Genomic DNA, 19,288 nt, shown 5'->3' with positions numbered 1-19,288 from the left:
CTCCACACCCAGGGAGAAAACTAGAGCCAGAGAACACTTTCGATCTACAAATACCAGGTCAATTCCTCGTCCTGCCTGGACCAGGGAATGGGGAAGAGAATTGTGGACAAGCATTTGATCAATCACTTAGCTAGTGTAGCAGTGAGTAGGTTTGTTTTTTACATTTATGAGGGAGATTGGTCCTCTGTTAGTCACTTGCCATGAAAACCCCACTAGGGGTCGCCCTCAAGCTATGACCTGAGGGCACTCTCCACAATCATAAATCAAGGAGGAAGGAGTGAGCATAAACGGGCACTTCTCACAGTGGAGGGTGGTGAGCAGTGGGGTGCCACAGGGGTCGGTATTGGGTCCAATGCTTTTTAACTTGTTTATTAATGATTTGGAATTGGGATTAAGCAGTGAAGTGGCTAAATTTGCAGATGACACGAAATTGTTCAGGGTGGTGAAAGCCAGAGAGGATTGTGAGGCACTCCAAAGGGATCTGTCGAGGCTAGAAGAGTGGGCATCCATGTGGCAAATGAGGTTCAATGTAGCCAAGTGCAAAGTAATGCACATTGGAACCAAAAATCCAAAATATAAATACAAGTTGATGGGGTCTGAACTGGCGGAGACTGACCAAGAGACAGATCTTGGAGTCATGATAGATAACTCACTAAAAACGTCAGCACAGTGTGCGACTGCCATAAAAAAAGCTAATGCTATGCTAGGGGTTATTAGGAAAGGGATTGAAAACAAATCAGCCGGTATCATAATGCCTCTGTATAAATCGATGGTGAGGCCTCTTTTGGAGTACTGTGTACAGTTCTGGTCGCCACACCTTAAAAAAGATATCATAGCACTGGAAAAAGTACAGAGAAGGGCAACTAAAATGATTAAAGGGTTGGAACACTTTCCCTATGAGGAAAGATTGAGGCGCTTGGGGCTCTTTAGCCTGGAGAAAAGACGACTGAGGGGAGACATGATAGAGGTTTACAAGATAATGCACGGGTTAGAGAAGGTCAAGAAAGATGTGTTTTTCTCCCTTTCTCACAATACAAGAACTCGTGGGCACTCTATGAAATTATTGAGCAGTCGGGTTAGAACAGATAGAAGAAAATACTACTTTACACAAAGGGTGATAAACACATGGAATTCGTTGCCACAGGAGGTGGTGGCAGCTACAAGCATTGCCAGCTTCAAGAGGGGACTGGACAAATATATGGAGCAGAGGTCCATCAGTGGCTATTAGCCACAGGAGATAGATGGTATTCTCTTTGTGGGGAGGTGGTGCTCTGTTGTCTTGGTGCTGGAAGGAAGGCAGTGGGAGGGCTTCTGGTGTCCTGGCCTCACTGACAGTCCTTTAGATGGCACTGGATTTCTAGCCACTGTGTGTGACAGAATGTTGGACTGGATGGGCCACTGGCCTGATCCAACATGGCTTTGCTTATGTTCTTATGCTTATGTACCTAAACGTTCAAGAAAAAAAAATCCCTACACATTTTGCAGTCTGATTTAGACCAAGTTCACAGGAGAGATTCATGTTAACTAGACTCCAACTCACACCAAATATGTACAAAACGTGACTGGGAAACACCGTGGAACACGCTTGGGGGGGGGGGGTAGAGCTAATGACACAAAACAGCGGATTCCACAACCACTGGAGATATGTTTTGGGTTGGTCATATGAGAGAGGAGGGCAACTTCTGTCCAGGTGTGGTACTTCCTTTACGTACAGAAAGTCCTCCCAGGTCCCAATCCTGGCTGCTGGATCTTTGCATGGTGTTGGGCAAGACCTCTATGCTCAGAGAGAGACCAGCAATGAGCCCCTAAAGCTCCTTCCAAGATTTAGGCAGGGTCCTGGTGGGAGGTGTCCCAATACTCAGACTGGAGTCTCTGCACAAGATATCAGGGGGACGTTCAAGTGATTTACTTTCTGTGTGGTCTTATATTCAAGTGTGCCCTGTCTCCCTTGCAGTGTAGTGTATCCACAATGGGAGAAAAAGTTAAGATCTTTCACTTGAGCGTCCCTGTCTCTCTACTGTGACTTGCTACGCCCTAACAGTCAAAGAACAGCGGTAGAACAGGAAAAAAACATCAGCAGTAATAATAAGGGGCAGGAGAAGAAGTGGCCAGCGTTCCCGCCCAGGTTCTCCAGCTGGGACTCTGGCAGTGGGGAAGGATAAAAGAGCCTTATCTGTCCTGGGGAGGCCCTTCCCCTTTTCAATAGCAGGAGGAGGCGAGGGGTGTTCTTGGTTTTGCTTTCATTCTTAGCAGACCGCGCTGGGCTTCCGAAGAGGCTGGGATAATGGCAGGTAGGTGACTTGCTTGGAAACTTTTCATCCGGTTGGGGATTTTTGGAAGGGAGGCTACGCTTTGCTTCTCATTCACCCCCTGCCCCGGCTTCTGCCTTCCCCCCTTGATTCTTGCCTCGGAGGTCTCCGTTGCCAGAGATCAGCTGTCTCCCCACCCCACCCCACCCTTCTGTGCACACAGTGAAAACTGTTTGCTGGCCACCGCTGCTTCTGCACTGTGAAAGCGGCGAGGCGCGCTCTTCTGCTCAGAGCTGCTGCAGCCCGTTGGATCAGAACCGTCCTTCGGAATTGGTTGTTGACGTCCATTCGCAGCCTGTTCTCCGTCACTTGTGGGAGAATGGAGTCTTACCGCAAGGGCTGCAGCGTTCAGAAACGATTGAGCCTGGCGTGACTCGAAGAAAGACGCTTGCCAGCCTCCAGGTGGTGGCTAGAGATCTCCCGGAATTACAACTGATCTCCAGGCAACAGATATCAGTTCCCCTGGAGAAAATGCCTGCTTTGGAGATAGAAAATAACCAGGGCTGATCATAGCTGTTTTTTCACACAAAATGTTTTAAATTTGATCATAGCTATTTTATTCGCTACCACCCCACCTCTTTTGAGGTTGCATCCCAAGTATTCCTGTTGGGTCTAGGCCCTCCGAAGTCCACAGCTCTGCCCAGAGAGTGCAAGCTTTGTTCAAAGACTGATCCTAACTAGATCCAGAGGAGTTAGCAGTGTTAGTCTGTAGTAGCAAAATCAAAAAGAGTCCAGTAGCACCTTTAAGACTAACCAATTTTATTGTAGCATGCTACAATATTGTAGCATGCTACAATAAAATTGGTTAGTCTTAAAGGTGCTACTGGACTCTTTTTGATTTTGATCCTAACTAGGGTTGCCAATCTCCAGGTGGTGGCTGGAGAACTCCTGGAATTGCAACTGATATCCAGGTGACAATGTTCAGTTCCCCTGGAGAAAATGGCTGCTTTAGAGGGTGGACTCTATGGCATTATATCCTTCTGAGGTCCCTTCCCTCTCCAAACCCCACTCTCTCCAGGCTCCGCCTCCAAAATCTCCAGGAATTTCCCAACCTGGAGCTGGCAACCCTAATGCCAACACAGATCACTAAACACTAGTGTAGGAAATAGATGTTTCTCAGTCTTCCAGCTCCTCTGCCCTGCTTGAGTGAGTGTAGGGCCCTGGGCTACTGTGGTCTTGTACACTTCCACTTTATTTATTGGGAGATCTTCTAAGATGGCTTGTACTTGCCTCTCTCCACTTGCCAACACCCCAAATGTGACTCACAAGAAGGAAGAAAGTTACTTATCCGTGGTCACCTACTGTATTTTCAGGACTTGAGCCTTTGATCTCTGGTTCCCTTCCAACATTCTAGCCCCACTAGCCACATTGCATGCACCCTCGGCTCTTCACCTCCTTCCAGCTAAGACAAGGACTGAGTGGGGTGTGTGTGTGTGTGTATTTTCATTACAGACAGGAAATTGGGAGAAGTGCAAAAACACTTTGTGGAGATGGTGAAAAAAGATGTCATCAGCCTCATCCTGGATGATCTGCTGAGAGAAGAAGTCCTCAATGATGAGGAAGTGGAAAAGGTGAAGGACAAATATGCTACCTCGAAGGAGCAAGCCAGAATGTTGATTGATCATGTCAGGAGGAAGGGCTCCAGACCCTGCTACATCGCCATCACGAAGATATGCTCCAGAGACCGCTTGCTGGCTGACAAACTGGGTCTGACAGCCTTCTTGGAAGGTATGTGTAATCTTGCAGTTTAGCCTCTATCCGGGGTATGCCCAGGCTCGATGCATTTGGCTGCCCCCAAGCAAATGACCCCAACTTAGTTCCAAAGATGCTTCCCACAGCTGGTCCCGAACCAAGACCTGTTCCCAAGATTGCTTGTGCAGCCAGGCTGGCTATGCAGGAGTTTGGAAAATCCTTTTTTTAAATCAAACACGGAATATCACTTGGGTGCTTCCACGTGGTTGTTTTGGAGCATCCACACAACATTGTCCTCCAGTTCCCCTCCATCTGTCTCCTGTTGAGGTTTCCACAGGTTTGTCCCCAAGTTTCCCAAACCAATTTAACGCTTGTTTTTTTCTGAAAGATTGGCATCAAAGTGGGTGTGCCCATCCTGTGGATCAGGAAATGTGGATTTCTGGTCTTCCTCACCAGCATTTGCACCATTTTCCTTCTCTATCCCTCTGTGCCCACCATTCTCCCTGCCACTGGAGAATGCCACTGGACAATCATTTTTTTACAACAGGCAACCAATTTGGGCCAGATTCCCTTTTTGTCATGTTAGTGCACAACCATTAAAATGGCAGGACCATCGTATAATAATTCTCTGATTGGTGGAAATAGCCTCTGACAACAGAGATGGAGCTTTACTTGGGACTGGTTAGATTTGCTAATCATTCTCACCAAGGAGGTGGGCTTAGGTCAGACTCCATTTACCATAAATATTGGGGAGGTCTGGACTTTTCTTTGTCCCCACTTTGGAACAGAGGGACACCCCATGACCAGTGGGCCAGGGGTTAAGGACCACTCCACTATCTTGGTACTACAAGGAACTCTGAACATGCTCTGAGGAACCTTCTACAACTTAGGTAAAGTGTACTTACCTGAGTTAGTTCAACTTTTATTTGAGAAACTGTTCATTGTGTGATATTGTGCCTTTCCCTGTATTTTGTCCACCTTCCTACCCCTTTTGAATCCACCCACCTTTCCCCCCTTTTTTTCTATAATAAACCTTTCTATAAACCCATTTTTGGCTTCCTTGTACAATGCATTTTTCTGGGATATTTCTCTATCTTCCCTCTGTGCCAGACTGTTTGGGCCTACATAGTTTTAATTTTTTCAGGGTTTCCATCCAGTTACTTTGTTATTTTGCTAGTACTGAGCTGGAATGGCTGCTTCCCCATAGGTCAGTCTAGATGTTCTCAGGTGGTGCCTCAGCAGTGGCAAGCGACTACCAGGGTGGTTTTCAGGGAAACCTTGGTCTGAGGTTCTACCCAGCAAGGAAAGCCCCTTTTCTCCCTTTCCTAACCAGAACAAGTTGCTATAGCATTATAGCACCTCACCAATATAGCTATAGTTTGTTTTTAAAGATGGCAAAGGGAGGGAATGACAGGCATATGGAGAGTCCAAGGGAAACCTGGAGAATACTCACCCCACCCCTGTTTGTTGCCACGGCCAATGCATCTGCATTTATGTTACCAATGAGTGTATGAGGAATCACCTCCATGTGGATGCAGCCAACCTGATGTCACATATTGAACTGAATGCTCCGCCCCATGCTGAAGTATCAAGGCAAGACATTCCAACAGCTTCGTTGTTTTAATTTCTTGCAATAGATCAGTGGTATTGTCCTTTATTTGCATGACAAGGGGGAAATAGTGGGAAGTGTAGCTGAGAGTAGTTCTCACCCAGCTGGGTAGATTGACAATCATTCATCTGTGCTCTGCCATGCGGCATCCTGCAAAACTTGGCCTTCTCTTTGCAATAACTCCCCCACCTATACACCCAAACCATTCTGCCAGCTGAATATAACACTTCATGCATCTGATGAAGTGGGCCTGAGCTCTTCAAAAGTACCACGATAAATTTGGTAGTCTTTAGGGTAACACAAGCCTCCTTGCGTATTCATTTATATATCCTGCTCTTCTCCCCAATGGGGACCCAAAGCAGTTTACATGGTTCTCCCTTTTTCCATTTTATCCTGTGAGGTAGGTTAGCCTGAGAGAGAGTGACTGGCCCATGGCCCCCCAGCAAGCTTCCATAGCAGAGCAGGGATTAGAACCCGAGTCTCCCCAGATTCTAGTCCAACACTCTAAACACTACACCATACGGGCTCTCTTTGTTACTCGTGAAGAGACACTCTGGTTTCTTTTCAGATCGCATAAATCTTTCGCCTTTTGTTACTCGTGAAGAATACAGTTACAATCTTTTAATGATTTTTTCACTTTATGAAATGTCAACCATTTGTGTTGAAAGGCAATATATAAATTAATGGAGATCTTCCATCTTGGCTCCAGGAAGTTCATCTCAACTACTGCCCCCAGCTCCCAATCCAGCATGCATCGTGGAAAAAAGCCAGCCAGCGGAATCCAGGCAGGGGATCAAGCTTTGTCCTCCAAACGTCTTTGAGAAGATCCAAAATGAGAAAGCTGGCGAGGTGCTGACAGAACCAAGTTGACTTTTAGGACTGGGGATTTGGTGGGCCCAACAGGATAGGGGCAGCTGTTGCCACTTGACAATTCTGCTTAACAGATAGATGTGGCTGTGAAAATGAAGAAAAGGAAGCTTATGGGTTGTCTGGAGTAAAGCAGAATATAACAGGGGCCAGACACATGCACAAAATGGTGCTCGGTGTCATATGGATACTCTCTTTTACTGTGGGGGCTTCCTGCTATCCATGTGAGGAATAACCCTCATGTCAAAGCAGCACATGAGGGGAAATTGTAGGCTCATAACAGCCTATCTAAGCAGTTTCTACCAGTAATCCAAAAAGATAAATCTGCTACCACAGAAGGGAGCTCAAGCCGTTATATAAACATATGCATGCTTTGGATCTTATCTGAAGTCAACTATGGGGACAGATTCTGGCTCTAATTATAAGGCTTGAGTTTGAAAGAAATGGAATCCAGGTGGGTGAGCCAGTATTCTTCTGATTGGCAATAGGTGAGGACTGACCTTCCAGGTCCCGAAAACATTTTTGCTAAAGGAAAAGATGTTAAGGTTTGGCTTCTGATTGCTGGCCAAGAAGACTTTCGGTATAAATTTTCAACCCAGGAAAGGGTTTTTGGAGAGTTCTGGCCAGGACTGCCAACTTATCATAGCTTCAGTCACTGTTTCTGATATCAACGGGAATTAGCTTGTGTTGCCTTCCCTGGGATGGAAATAAATATTATCACTGGCTAACACCAGCTGTTATTCAAGACAGAGGAACAGAATAAGATATCATCTGTGAAGCATCCTATCCGCCCAAATTTTTAAAGCTGACCCTTCCCATATCTGAGATTTGCAGTGATGGTCTCAGCTATAGATATTGTTTAATCTCTGACATGTACCTCTTCAGTAGCCATTCATGGCAAAAGAGTGATGCTCTTCTTGTCATGATTATGTTGTCCAAAAACCTCTGTAGCCACAAATCATCTTGCAAAGGTGCTATGTTTTAAGAGGAACTCCAGTTCTTTGCTGTGTGGAGTGAAAACAGATCCCATGAAGTAAGGGGACTTATAAAACTCCTCTATGGTCCCAAATGACTATGTGCTCTAGAAGCTTCTCCTAATCTTCTTCAAGCCTAGCTTAGTGTTACTCTTCCCCAGGGCTTTTTTTCTGGGAAAAGAGGTGGTGGAACTCAGGACCACACAATGATGTCACTTTAGGTCAGCTGGAACAAGGGGGGAGTTTTTTAAAGTTTAAATTGCCCTTGGCAAAAATGGTCACATGGCCGGTGGCCCCGCCCCCTGATCTCCAGACAGAGGGGGGAATTTAGATTGCCCTCCACACCGCTGCACAGAGGGCAATCTAAATTCCCCTCTGTCTGGAGATCGGGGTGGGGCCACCAGCCATGTGACCATTTTCAAGAGGTGCCGGAACTCCGTTCCACCGCGTTCCCACTTAAAAAAGGCCCTGCTCTTCCTCCCACCCCAACAGATCTATCCTATTATCCGGGACTTGAAGACACGCACCCGCTTAGCCTTGATCATCTGCAACATAGAGTTTGAGTCTACGGTCTTCTCCAGGAGGGATGGAGCTGAAGAGGACATGAAAGGGATGGGATGCCTCCTGACAGGCCTGGGGTACAAGGTGGAACTGAAGACAAATTTATGCTCAAAGGTACGTAGGTTCCTGATACGTGGGTACATGGGCTAACACTGGTGAATTCTGGACACCCCAGATGACAAGGAGGAGCAGTGTTATGGGTAATGGAGCTCTTCTGCTGCAGTAGTGAAGTGGACTGAAAGTGCACTATCCAGCATGCAGCATTGTAATAAAGGAAGAGAGCACCAGAGCACCCCAGTTTTCCTCTAAAAGGGTGCACAGTTCAGTTGGTTGTCATTGCAAGACTGATCCGACCTCCTGGCTCGTTGCTTGCAGGGCATGGCTGATTGTTTGAAAGCCTTTGCTGCCCAGGAGGAACACAAGACCTCGGACAGCACCTTCGTGGTGCTCATGTCTCACGGTCTGCGGTCCGGCCTGTGTGGCGTGAAGAGTCAGGGCGAGAACTCGGACATCCTGTCCCAAGACACCATCTGCTCTATCCTCAACAACAAGAACTGCCCGGCTCTGAGGGATAAGCCCAAAGTGATCATCATCCAAGCGTGCCGTGGAGGTAGGTTTGGGGCATGGAATTCAAGGAAAGAGAAGAGGCAAAAGGTGGTAGAAGCAGGCAGGATTGTCTTGTAGGCATGGCAAGTCTTCTTGTAAGGGGGCCAACTTGTTTGCCTGTCTCAGTCCTTCTGCCTTTCACAGCTGCTCCATCAGCAAATGTTTATCTCCAAGCTGGGCAAGATTTCCCTAGCTGATTTCTGTAGATCAAGTTGCTGTCAGAGGCACAGGAGTAGGACAGGTGGGTTTTCTTCTAGCCGCTTGGCAATCCCGTCACAGAATATAGCGTTCATCCTCGCCTGCTTTTCACCACTGGCTTTATGCCTTAGAACTAGCAAGAAAGCCAATGTGGCAAAAAATTCAACGGGCTCTAGAAAGAGCAGGGGGGCTGTGCTGGCCATTTCCCCCCAAGCTCCTATAAGGGGCAGGGGAGAGGAGGGCAGGGCAGTCTGGCTGGGCATTGCCCCCTTCCAAGTGCCCCAATCTGGGTTGGGGGAGGAGGGAAGGGTGGGGGGAGGAGGGCATTCTCTGGGGCTGGAACCTTGGCAGATGGGCAGGTGTGCCTTCCAGCCCTTTGCAGCCATGCCTCCTAGCCCTTTGCAGTCACGATTGGAGCTGCGAAGTGTGCCCACCCATCTCCAGGCTCTGGGACTAGAGCCTTGGTGGGCAGGCACGTCTCCCAGCCCTTTGCAGCCCTGATTGCAGCCACAAAGGCCTGCAGGTGTGCCCGCCCATCTCCAGGATCTGGGGCTGCAGGCTTGGGGGGGACGTGCCAGGCACCCGGCTCCTGCGCCAACAGCAGCCCATTCAGCCTCCATTCTGGCCCATCTGTGTGAGATCGTACCACTGTAGGAGAGGACTGACTCTCCTCTTATCCCTGCTAGGGGTGCACTAGTGCGCCTGCACTGCGGAATCCCAGTGAGTCATTGGAAATCTACTTACTGAATTATATTATAGGATGTTTCAGTACCTTCAGTGTGGAATACCAGCATTCTTCACAAGAGCCACTTGAAGTTTGAATGTCATGTAAAACTCATAGTTCTGAAAGTGAGTAATAAAACAACAAATTTATTAAACTGCTACGACACAAATATTGATTTGTTGCATTTATACCCCACCTTTCTTCCCAATGTGGTCCCAAAGTGGAATACATAGTTCTCTTTTCCATTTTTCCTTACAACAGCTCTGATAAGTAGACTAGGCTAGAGGACAGAGAGTGAGAGTGACCAAAGGTCACCTGGCAAGCTTCCATGGTGGGTATCGAGGGTGTCCCAGATCTTAGCCTGACTCTCTAATGACTATGGACCAAGCTAGAAGTGACGAATTACGCTTGAATGGCAAGTGAACAGACTGACATGTATCCCTCCCTGTTCACTTGTGCTCCACTCAATCACTACGTGGAGTGCAAATGGAGCGCAAGTGAACAGGGAGGGATACATGTCAGTCTGTTCACTTGCCATTCAAGCGTAATTCGTCACTTCTAGCTTGGCCCTTCACCACACTGACTGAATGTATCTGCTTGGGCAGAGGTTTCCAGATGTGCACATACAGGCTTTTAAAGACACATGATATCTGCACTTTCCGTCTTTCTGGTGGGAAACTGCAGTGTTTATTTTCCTCATGGCAATTGCGAGGTGCAGAAAAGATTTTGGTCTGAAGAGGAGCCCAATGAGATGAGCACCAGATCTAGAGGGCCACATGCGAACTGACTAGGCAAGGAGGCTGCTTCCACAAGGGGAATCGTTCCCCATTTGGACAGTGGAAAGCCCCTGCATCCATGTAATGTCATGTCCAATTGTCCTTGGCCAATGGCCACCATTTGGTTTTCCAGGAAAAGATGGCGTGATATATGTGAAAACGAAGGACCCCTCTGCTAACTCCCTCTCATCTGACCTGGGGCTCCTGGAAGAGTACGAAAGTGATGCCATTCAGCGAACACATGTGAAAAGTGACTTAATCCTTCAGCAAGTGCATGTGGAGAGTGACTTAATCTTTTTCTGTTCTTCAACCCCACGTAAGAGGCTTTTGGAGGAAATAGCTCAACAGGTTTGGGGAATGGGTGCAGGATTAATAGCTAGGGTGGATGGCTTTTCCCACTAGCCTTGCTCCTGAGTTTTTAACAGCACAGCAAAAAAGTTAGATAAGTGAGTGGTCTTCATGCCTTGTCTCCTGGGGCCGCTCACGCCCAAAGCACAGCCCTCTCAGCCCTTCCCACTGCTGCGAGCACTCACCTGGTGGTGACAGAGGTGAGAGGTGTTGGGGAGGCTGTGGTGGTGGCGCACACCAAGGAAGCAGCAATGGCCCTTGTGACCACCAGCTCCCCAGGTGTGGTGCCAGGGCACTCCTGCACTGCGGGTCCAGGGAGGGAGGATGGCCGAGCGAGCGGTGGGAAGGCAGCCCGGGAGCCAGAACCATCAGGCTGCCACTGCTGCAGTTGGTGATGCCATGGCGTCAATGGGAGAATTGCTGGGTTGCCTCCCAATCCAAAGGCAGGCAAGAAAGGAATGGCCTGCGAGGCAGGAGCGGCACTGCCACAGCCAACAGCCCCACAGTACAACAAAACAATGGCACTTCCCGTACTGTAACAGTAAAACTAAAGAGAACCCTCACGGGAAGGAACAACAATTACAAATTAATAAACAACTCTATTATAAGTGCCCAAAGGGCCATATGTATTTCTTATATAAATCAATCAGTGGGATGACCAAATACAATTTATACAATGATTCTTCCTTAAACTTGAAAAATACAAAGGTCCAAACAAAATGTGTCCTGTGTCTTCTTTAAATAAAGTAGCATTCATGCACAGCTATGTCCACACATGGTAAGGGAATCCACGGCTGCACACCCAATCTGGGTGTGCAGCCGTGGATTCCCTTACCATGTGTGGACATAGCTGTGCATGAATGCTACTTTATTTAAAGAAGACACAGGACACATTTTGTTTGGACCTTTGTATTTTTCAAGTTTAAGGAAGAATCATTGTATAAATTGTATTTGGTCATCCCACTGATTGATTTATATAAGAAATACATATGGCCCTTTGGGCACTTATAATAGAGTTGTTTATTAATTTGTAATTGTTGTTCCTTCCCGTGAACAGCCCCACAGTGGCAGGAAAAACCACACAGGATGTGTCGGGCAAGTGAGCAAGTTGGAGAGAAGTGATCACATGGCCAGGCAGGAAAACAGGTTGGAGGGAGGTGGCAATGCAGCAAGCAGGAAGGTGAGGGCTGGAAGCCACCCAAAGAGCACCAAGCTGTTTGGCAGAGAACCAGGGGGTGTGGCTGCCTAGGGCACTTTTCTCCACTCTCTGAGGCTTGGGCCACCTGTGAGGGCGGCGGCAGCAACAGCTGATGGTACCAGGGCAGACCCAGAGAAGGGAAAGCGCCGCTTGCTTTTTCTGGAGTGACACAAGCAACACTCTGGTTCTGAATAGCCTGGCTCCACCTTGTCTTTCCTCTTGGCTCTATAGGTAACTAAATAATGAAAACATTACAAATTAATGTTTACTAAAATGCAAGACTAGGATTTTTTCACGGATGTGCCATTAAAAAAAAGAGGGGGGGGCATCTTACATTTACATAAAACAGTTATGTTCAATAATAATTTTTGTGTGTAAAGCTTTTTTAAGGGGGAGGTGCCTTACATTCAGGTTTGTCTTCCATTTGCATAAATACAGTGAAACGTATTTATTTATATAACTTCATTTATACTTCACCTTTCTCCTCAATGGTGACCCAAAGCAGCCGCCATTGTTCTCTACTCCTTTATCCTCACAAGAACCACCCTATGGGATAAGGTTAGGCTCAGAGTGTGTGACTGGCTAAGATCACTCAGTGAGTTTCCATGGCAGAGTGGGAATTCGAACCTGGCTCTTCAAGATCCTATAAAAGCATTGGTCAAAATTTCCAAGGTGGCCCAGTGCTATTAAAGGCACCGGAGCCTGCATGTCTTCTGCTCCACTTGGTGGCTCCCATCTGCGTTGTTGACATGCCTGTAGACTCTTGGCTCTGGTCTCACTTGCATTCTTGTGATAACCTTAAAAAACGGTGGTCTACAACCATCATTGCCTCTTATAGATCACAAGTCCTATAGAAGCCCCCAGACAGGATCCAACTTCATTTTCCAGCTGAGGAAGCAGATGCAGGAACATGCCTGGAACTGCCACTTGGAAGAGATCTTCTTGAAGGTAGGCCCTCTGAGCATCATTTGGCTTGGGATATGTCTCTGTGCTTTCAGCGAATGTATATGAAGCTGCTCGCCTAAGAAAAAAGACAGAGCACTGCTCCATCCAGCTCTGTTCTATCTGCTCTCAGGCCAAGATAATCCCCAACTTGCTGAGAATTTTTTACGGAAAAGGTGGGAACTTAACCTTTGTTGGGCCTTCAGTAGGCAAAAGAAAGACACCACCAACTTACACCGAATCAGACCAACTCCTCTCTGCTTTGTCTGAATGGGAGCAGCTTTCCAACTCTCAGACTAGGAAGGATCTTTCCCAACACCTGAGAACCTTGAAGGGACTGAAGCTGGCACCTTCTGCCTTGATGCCAAGCATGTGTTCAGCCATGGAGTAAATGCACCCAAACATTTCCCTCTGTTGTACAAACAAGCTGTGTCCTGAAGGCAGGTCTGTGTGTGCACACTGCAAGTCTAGTGCCAATTAGGGTGTCCAACTCCAGGTTAGAAAATTCCTGGTGATTTGGGGGTGGAGCCTGGGGAGGGCAGGGTTTGGGGAGGGGAGATACCTCAGTGCGGTATTTATTTATTTAAAACATTTATATGCTGACTTTCCACTCAAATAGGGTAGCAAACAAGAGACATTAAAATATTTAAAACAATAATTAAAACACATATATAACTGTTTAACAATAAAATAAAAACATACAGACACCGCCAAGGAGGTGGGCTGATAAGAGTCGACCCTCCAAAGCAGCCATTTTCTCTTGGCAAACTGATCCATGTAGTCTTGAGATCAGTTGTAATTCCAGGTGATCTCCAGGCCCCCACCTGGAGGTTACAAGCAAAAAGAGGCTGCTCTGGGAAAGACTGTAACTAAAACAGGGCATGTGCCCAACCAACTGGAGATATATCCAACTAGAAACAGAGCCCGTTGTGCAAATAAATAAAACGGGTTCTAGAAAGCTGGGGCTCGGGAGGGCTGGTGGGGGGTGGTTAGGAAGGGCTGGCAGGTGGGGGGCAACAGGGCTCTGGAGAGAGGTGAGAAGCATGAGGGGTTTGGGGAGGGTGGAGAGGCAGGAGGGGTTTGGGGAGGATTGGCAGGTAGAGGGGCAAGGGGGTCTGGGGAGAGCTGAGAGGCAGGAGGGGTCTGGGGAGGATTGGCAGGTAGAAGAGCAAGGGCGGGTCTGGGGTGGGATGAGAGGCAGGAGGGGTCTCGGGAGGGTTGGCAGGTAGAGGGGCAAGGGCGGGTCTGGGGAGGGATGAGAGGCAGGAGGGGTCTGGGGAGGGTTGGCAGGTAGAGGGGCAAGGGTGGGTCTGGGGAGGGCTGAGAGGCAGGAGGGGTCTGGGGAGGATTGGCAGGTAGAGGGGCAAGGGCGAGTCTAGGGTGGGCTGAGAGGCAGGAAGGGTCTGGGGAGTGTTAGCAGGTAGATGGTCAAGGACAGGTCTGGGGTGGGCTGAGAGGCAGGAGGGGTCTGGGGAGGGATGGCAGGTAGGGAGGCAATGGGGGTTTGGGGAGGGTGGAGGGGCAGGAGGGGTCTGGGAACAGGTGGCAGGCAGGGGTTAGAGGGCGGCAGGCCACAGGCGCTTCTCCCCTGCTGCGGCTCCCTCGGGGCTTGCAGGCATACCACCTTTCCTGCACCACTGCCCACCACCCGCCTCCAACTGGGCTATAAAGCCCGGCGGCAGCAGGCCGGGCCTACTCCGCCACTAGCGGTGCCCTCTGGAAGCGGTGTTCCATGGCGCCCTTTTATCTTGGTGCACCCGCGTAGGCACACCAGCATAAATGTGCGTCGTCAGAAAGATGCTAAGGGAATTATATATAGTAGGATATGGAAAGTTCAATAATTTCACTTGAGGAATGAATCAATCATACGATATTTATAAAGTGTAAAGTGACAATGCATCTATTAAATAAACATTTGTTATGATCCCCTCAATTAATAGTATACCAATAGTTCCCATAAGAACAATGAAAGAGTCATATAAAACAATCAATATTCCTATAAATATAATTCCATCAGTAAATACAATAAATATCCTTAAACATAACAGGCAAACAGTGTTCGCAACGACTCACATCTTATCCCCGTGCAGGTGCAGTACGTGGGGATAAGAACTTAGAAGACTGGCAACACAGTTTGCATTTCTGCCGTCTCCTTGGGGCTTCTGGAGGCCCAGGATGCCCCGGCAGCACGGACAAGCCTCGCTCCCCCACCTCCCATGCCACAATTGTGGACAGTGGGGGCAGGGGGTATGCAGAGGCAGGCAAGCCTCACTCACCTTTCCCCAAAAAAGTTGCAATTGTGGGGGATGGGAAAGGGTGTGTGTGGTGGCAGGCAAGCCTAGCTCGTCTGCCTTCCCCCTGCCAAAACCGTGATCCTGGCGGGTGCGGCGGGGGCACGGCAGCAACAAGCTTCACTCACCTGCCCTCCCCCTGCCAAAGCCACAATCCTGGGAGGCGGGGGGCGGGGGCACAGCAGTGGGCAAATCTCACTTGCCTGCCCTCCCACCACCAAAGCTACGATCCTGGGGGTGGGGGCATGAGGTGGGCGGCAAGCCTCGCCCGCCTGCCCTCCTCCCTGCCAAAGCCATGATTCTGGGGCGGGGGTCATGGCAGCAGAAAAGCATCGCTCCCCTCCCCTCCCCCCAAAGCCACCATACTGGGGGGTGGGGGGCACGCAGCAGCTGGCAAACCTCTCTTGCTTGCCCTCTTGCCACCAAAGCCTAGAGTTGCCAGTCTCCAGGTGGTGGCTGGAGATGTCCCAGAATTACAAATCCTCTCCAGGCGATAAAGCTCAATTTCCTTGGACAAAATGGCTGCCTTGGAAGGTAGGCTCAATGGCATTATACCCACCTGAGGTCCCTTCCCTCTCCAAGGGCCAACTCAGCCTGATGAGAAGCCAGTACACTTAGCTCGTTTCATACATGGAACTTTATCAAGGTGGTGATAAGAATCCAAACTAAAACCTGCTAAAATAAAATCTTATAAATACCACCCTTGTAGTTTATATTTCGAGAGTATCCACCCTCATACACTCCAGAGAACATTAACTACTCACCCCAACCAAGGGAATTTCAACAAATCAAACCAGCATGTTCCTTGACACCAAAGAACAAAAGATATTTATAAGATTTTATAAATCCTACTGTATAATTCCCTTAGTCTCTATCCGATGACGCACTTTTATCCTGGTGTGCCTGCGCATCAGGTTAAAAGGGCGCCGTGGAAGGCTGCCGGAGTCAGGCAACTCTGCCCAGCCTCCTGCCGCTGGCCTACGAAGCCCAGCCGGAGGAGGAGGGTGGCATAGGAAAACTGACGCGCCTGCAAGCCCCGGTGCAGCCCAGGCGACGGGGCGAAGCGCTCGGCGCCCTCTCAGCCCCACCCCCACCGGAGCTGCGCCGCTCTCAGCAGGGCCGGGGGGGCCACGGCGGAGGCAAAACGCCAGGCGCCCTCTCACCCCCACCGGAGCCGCGGCGCCCTCATCTCAGCCCCACCCCCACCGGAGCTGCGCTGCTCTTGGCAGGGCCGGGGCAACGCAGTGGAGAAGCACCAGGCGTGCCTTCAGCCCCACCGGAGCCACACCATTTTCAGCCCTTCCCAGACCCGCCCTTGCCCCTCTACCTGCCAATCCTCCCCAGACCCCTTCTGCCTCTCAGCCCTCCCCAGACCCCCCTTGCCCCTCTATCTGCCAATCCTCACCAGACCCCTCCTGCCTCAGCTCTCCCCAGACCCCCTTTGCCCATCCACCTGCCAACCGTCCCCAGACCCGCCCTTGCCGCTCTACCTGCCAGCCCTCCCGAGACCCCTCCTGCCTCTGAGCCCTCCCCAGACCCCACTTGCCCCCTACCTAGCAATCCTCCCCAGACCCTTCCTGCATCTCAGCCCTCCCCAGACCCCCCCTTGCCCCTCCACCTGCCAACCCTCCCCAGACTCGCCCTTGCCCCTCCACCTGCCAGCCCTCCCAAGACCCCTCCTGCCTCTGAGCCCTCCCCAGACCCCCCTTGCCCCTCCACCTGCCAACCCTCCCCAGACCCACCCTTGCCGCTCTACCTGCCAGCCCTCCTGAGACCCCTCCTGCCTCTGAGCCCTCCCCAGACCCCCCTTGCCCCTCCACCTGCCAGCCCTCCCGAGACCCTTCCTGCCTCTGAGCCCTCCCCAGACCCCACTTGCCCCCTACCTAGCAATCCTCCCCAGACCCTTCCTGCATCTCAGCCCTCCCCAGACCCCCCCTTGCCCCTCCACCTGCCAACCCTCCCCAGACCTGCCCTTGCCCCTCCACCTGCCAGCCCTCCCGAGACCCTTCCTGCCTCTGAGCCCTCCCCAGACCCCACTTGCCCCCTACCTAGCAATCCTCCCCAGACCCTTCCTGCATCTCAGCCCTCCCCAGACCCCCCCTTGCCCCTCCACCTGCCAACCCTCCCCAGACTCGCCCTTGCCCCTCCATCTGCCAGCCCTCCCAAGACCCCTCCTGCCTCTGAGCCCTCCCCAGACCCCCCTTGCCCCTCCACCTGCCAGCCCTCCCGAGACCCTTCCTGCCTCTGAGCCCTCCCCAGACCCCACTTGGCCCCTACCTAGCAATCCTCCCCATACCCTTCCTGCATCTCAGCCCTCCCCAGACCCCCCCTTGCCCCTCCACCTGCCAACCCTCCCCAGACCCCCTTTGCCCCTCCACCTGCCAACCGTCCCCAGACCCCCCCTTGCCCCTGCACCTGCCAGCCCTCCCGAGACCCCTCCTGCCTCTGAGCCCTCCCCAAACCCCACTTGGCCCCTACCTAGCAATCCTCCCCAGACCCTTCCTGCATCTCAGCCCTCCCCAGACCCCCCCTTGCCCCTCCACCTGCCAGCCCTCCCGAGACCCCTCCTGCCTCTGAGCCCTCCCCAAACCCCACTTGGCCCCTACCTAGCAATCCTCCCCAGACCCTTCCTGCATCTCAGCCCGCCCCAGACCCCCCCTTTCCCCTCCACCTGCCAACCCTCCCCAGACCCCCCTTGCCTCCTATCTGCCAGTTCTTCCCAGACACCTCCTGCCTCTCAGCTCTCCCCAGTACCCCCCTTGCCCCTCCACCTGCCAGCCCTCCACAGCCCCAGCTTTCTAGAGCCCATTGTATTTATTTGCACAACGAGCTTTGTGTCTAGTATCTTATAATATATTTTATAAATAAATATTTAATGTTAGCAGGTTTCAGTTTGAATTATTATCACGCCCCTGATAAAGTTCCATGTACGAAATGAGCGAAGTGTGCTGGTTTCTCATCAGGCTGGGGAGGGGGGGCCTTGTGCCCCCGTTTTATGTGATAATCCAACTTGGGTAGGAAAACAAAAATATCCTACTATATAATTCCTATTTCTGCTATGATTTCTCCTGACTTTCTTGCATTCCAGGTCAGGCAGGAATTTCAAAGACTTCAGCAGGGGCACAACCAGATGCCCACCCAAGAGAGAGACACTCTGCTGAAAAGATTCTACCTCTTCCCTGGCTATTGAAGACAATTAAAAGCTTCAGTCTACGGTTTCCAAACCAGCCACTAGGGGGAAGTGGGCGGTGAACTTGGCAAGAGAGGGCGGAGCCAGCTCCCTCCAGATGTTCTCCGCATTTTCTCCTTCGAATCAAGTCTAGCACAGCTGTTTGAAGACAGTAACTTTTCTCAGGCTTGCAGGCAATGTTGAAGCACCTTCTGAAGTATCTTCTGCTGCAGAGGGGAGGGCCCTCCTCTTTGGCTCTCCGCAGACTCCAGCAGCTGTTTTGCGGGTGTAGCATGATAAGGTGATTGGATGCCAGCTTCTCCACTTCCTCACCTGTCTCCATCACCACCCTGGTCCCACCTGTGTCCTTTTCCTCAATTCGCATCATCCGTTAAAATGGCCTAATCACTGTACCAGTGCATTGCACCTGTAAGGAGATTTAATTGCAAACTAGGCTTGTGTTGTTCTCCTGCACTAAAAAACAACTGTAAACATCAAGCTGTCACTTGCACTTCTTAGAATCAATCAATAAATGGTCAACATTTTCAAGGTTTCCTGGTCTTGTTTGTCTCCCTTTTCAGAGTCCCACTATTTTAACCCTCCTGCCTGACTTCAGCAATCTATCCTTGGCTTCTAGGTCAGCACCACTTCTTAGTGGCAACTTTATTGTTTTGCTTCTCTTAATGAGAATATCGGACATATTTCATAAGATACATTAACATACATCATTGGAGAACATCTACCACTATATAAAAGATGAGTCGTATTGGCGACGACTCACCTTTTATATTGGCACAGGCACAGTCATGCCCTCCCCTGCCAATCAGCTGGGGAAGGGGTGGGATAGTCAAGACCATGCCTCCGCCCTCCCCAGTTGATCATCCTGGAAAGGGGCAGGCTGCCACCGCCTCCCTCCCCAGCTGATCATTCTGGAAAGGAGCAGCCACACTGCCTCCACTCTCCCTAGCTGATTGGTGGGGAAGGAGCAAGACGAGCAAGCTGCTCTAGCTGGAGAGGGGGCGGG

At 50.3% G+C, this 19,288-nt stretch overlaps 1 protein-coding gene across 1 annotated transcript; it reads left to right on the top strand.

Moving 5' to 3' along the window:
- The first annotated feature begins 2,143 nt into the window (after positions 1-2,143).
- LOC129345099 (caspase-1-like) lies at positions 2,144-18,791 on the top strand. The gene is made up of 8 exons (XM_055002091.1): positions 2,144-2,291; positions 3,762-4,037; positions 6,320-6,459; positions 7,944-8,126; positions 8,388-8,622; positions 10,450-10,632; positions 12,701-12,810; positions 18,184-18,791. Exons 1-8 carry the CDS (start codon positions 2,285-2,287, stop codon positions 18,283-18,285), a joined length of 1,236 nt encoding a protein of 411 aa, XP_054858066.1. The 5' UTR covers positions 2,144-2,284; the 3' UTR covers positions 18,286-18,791.
- Positions 18,792-19,288: the final 497 nt, after the last annotated feature.

This window comes from Eublepharis macularius, chromosome 17 (genome assembly GCF_028583425.1).
Source record: "Eublepharis macularius isolate TG4126 chromosome 17, MPM_Emac_v1.0, whole genome shotgun sequence".
In the NCBI taxonomy this organism is placed as follows: Eukaryota; Metazoa; Chordata; class Lepidosauria; order Squamata; family Eublepharidae; genus Eublepharis; species Eublepharis macularius.
The sequence above is the reverse complement of the archived record's forward strand: the minus strand, read 5'-3'. Positions and strand labels throughout refer to the sequence as shown.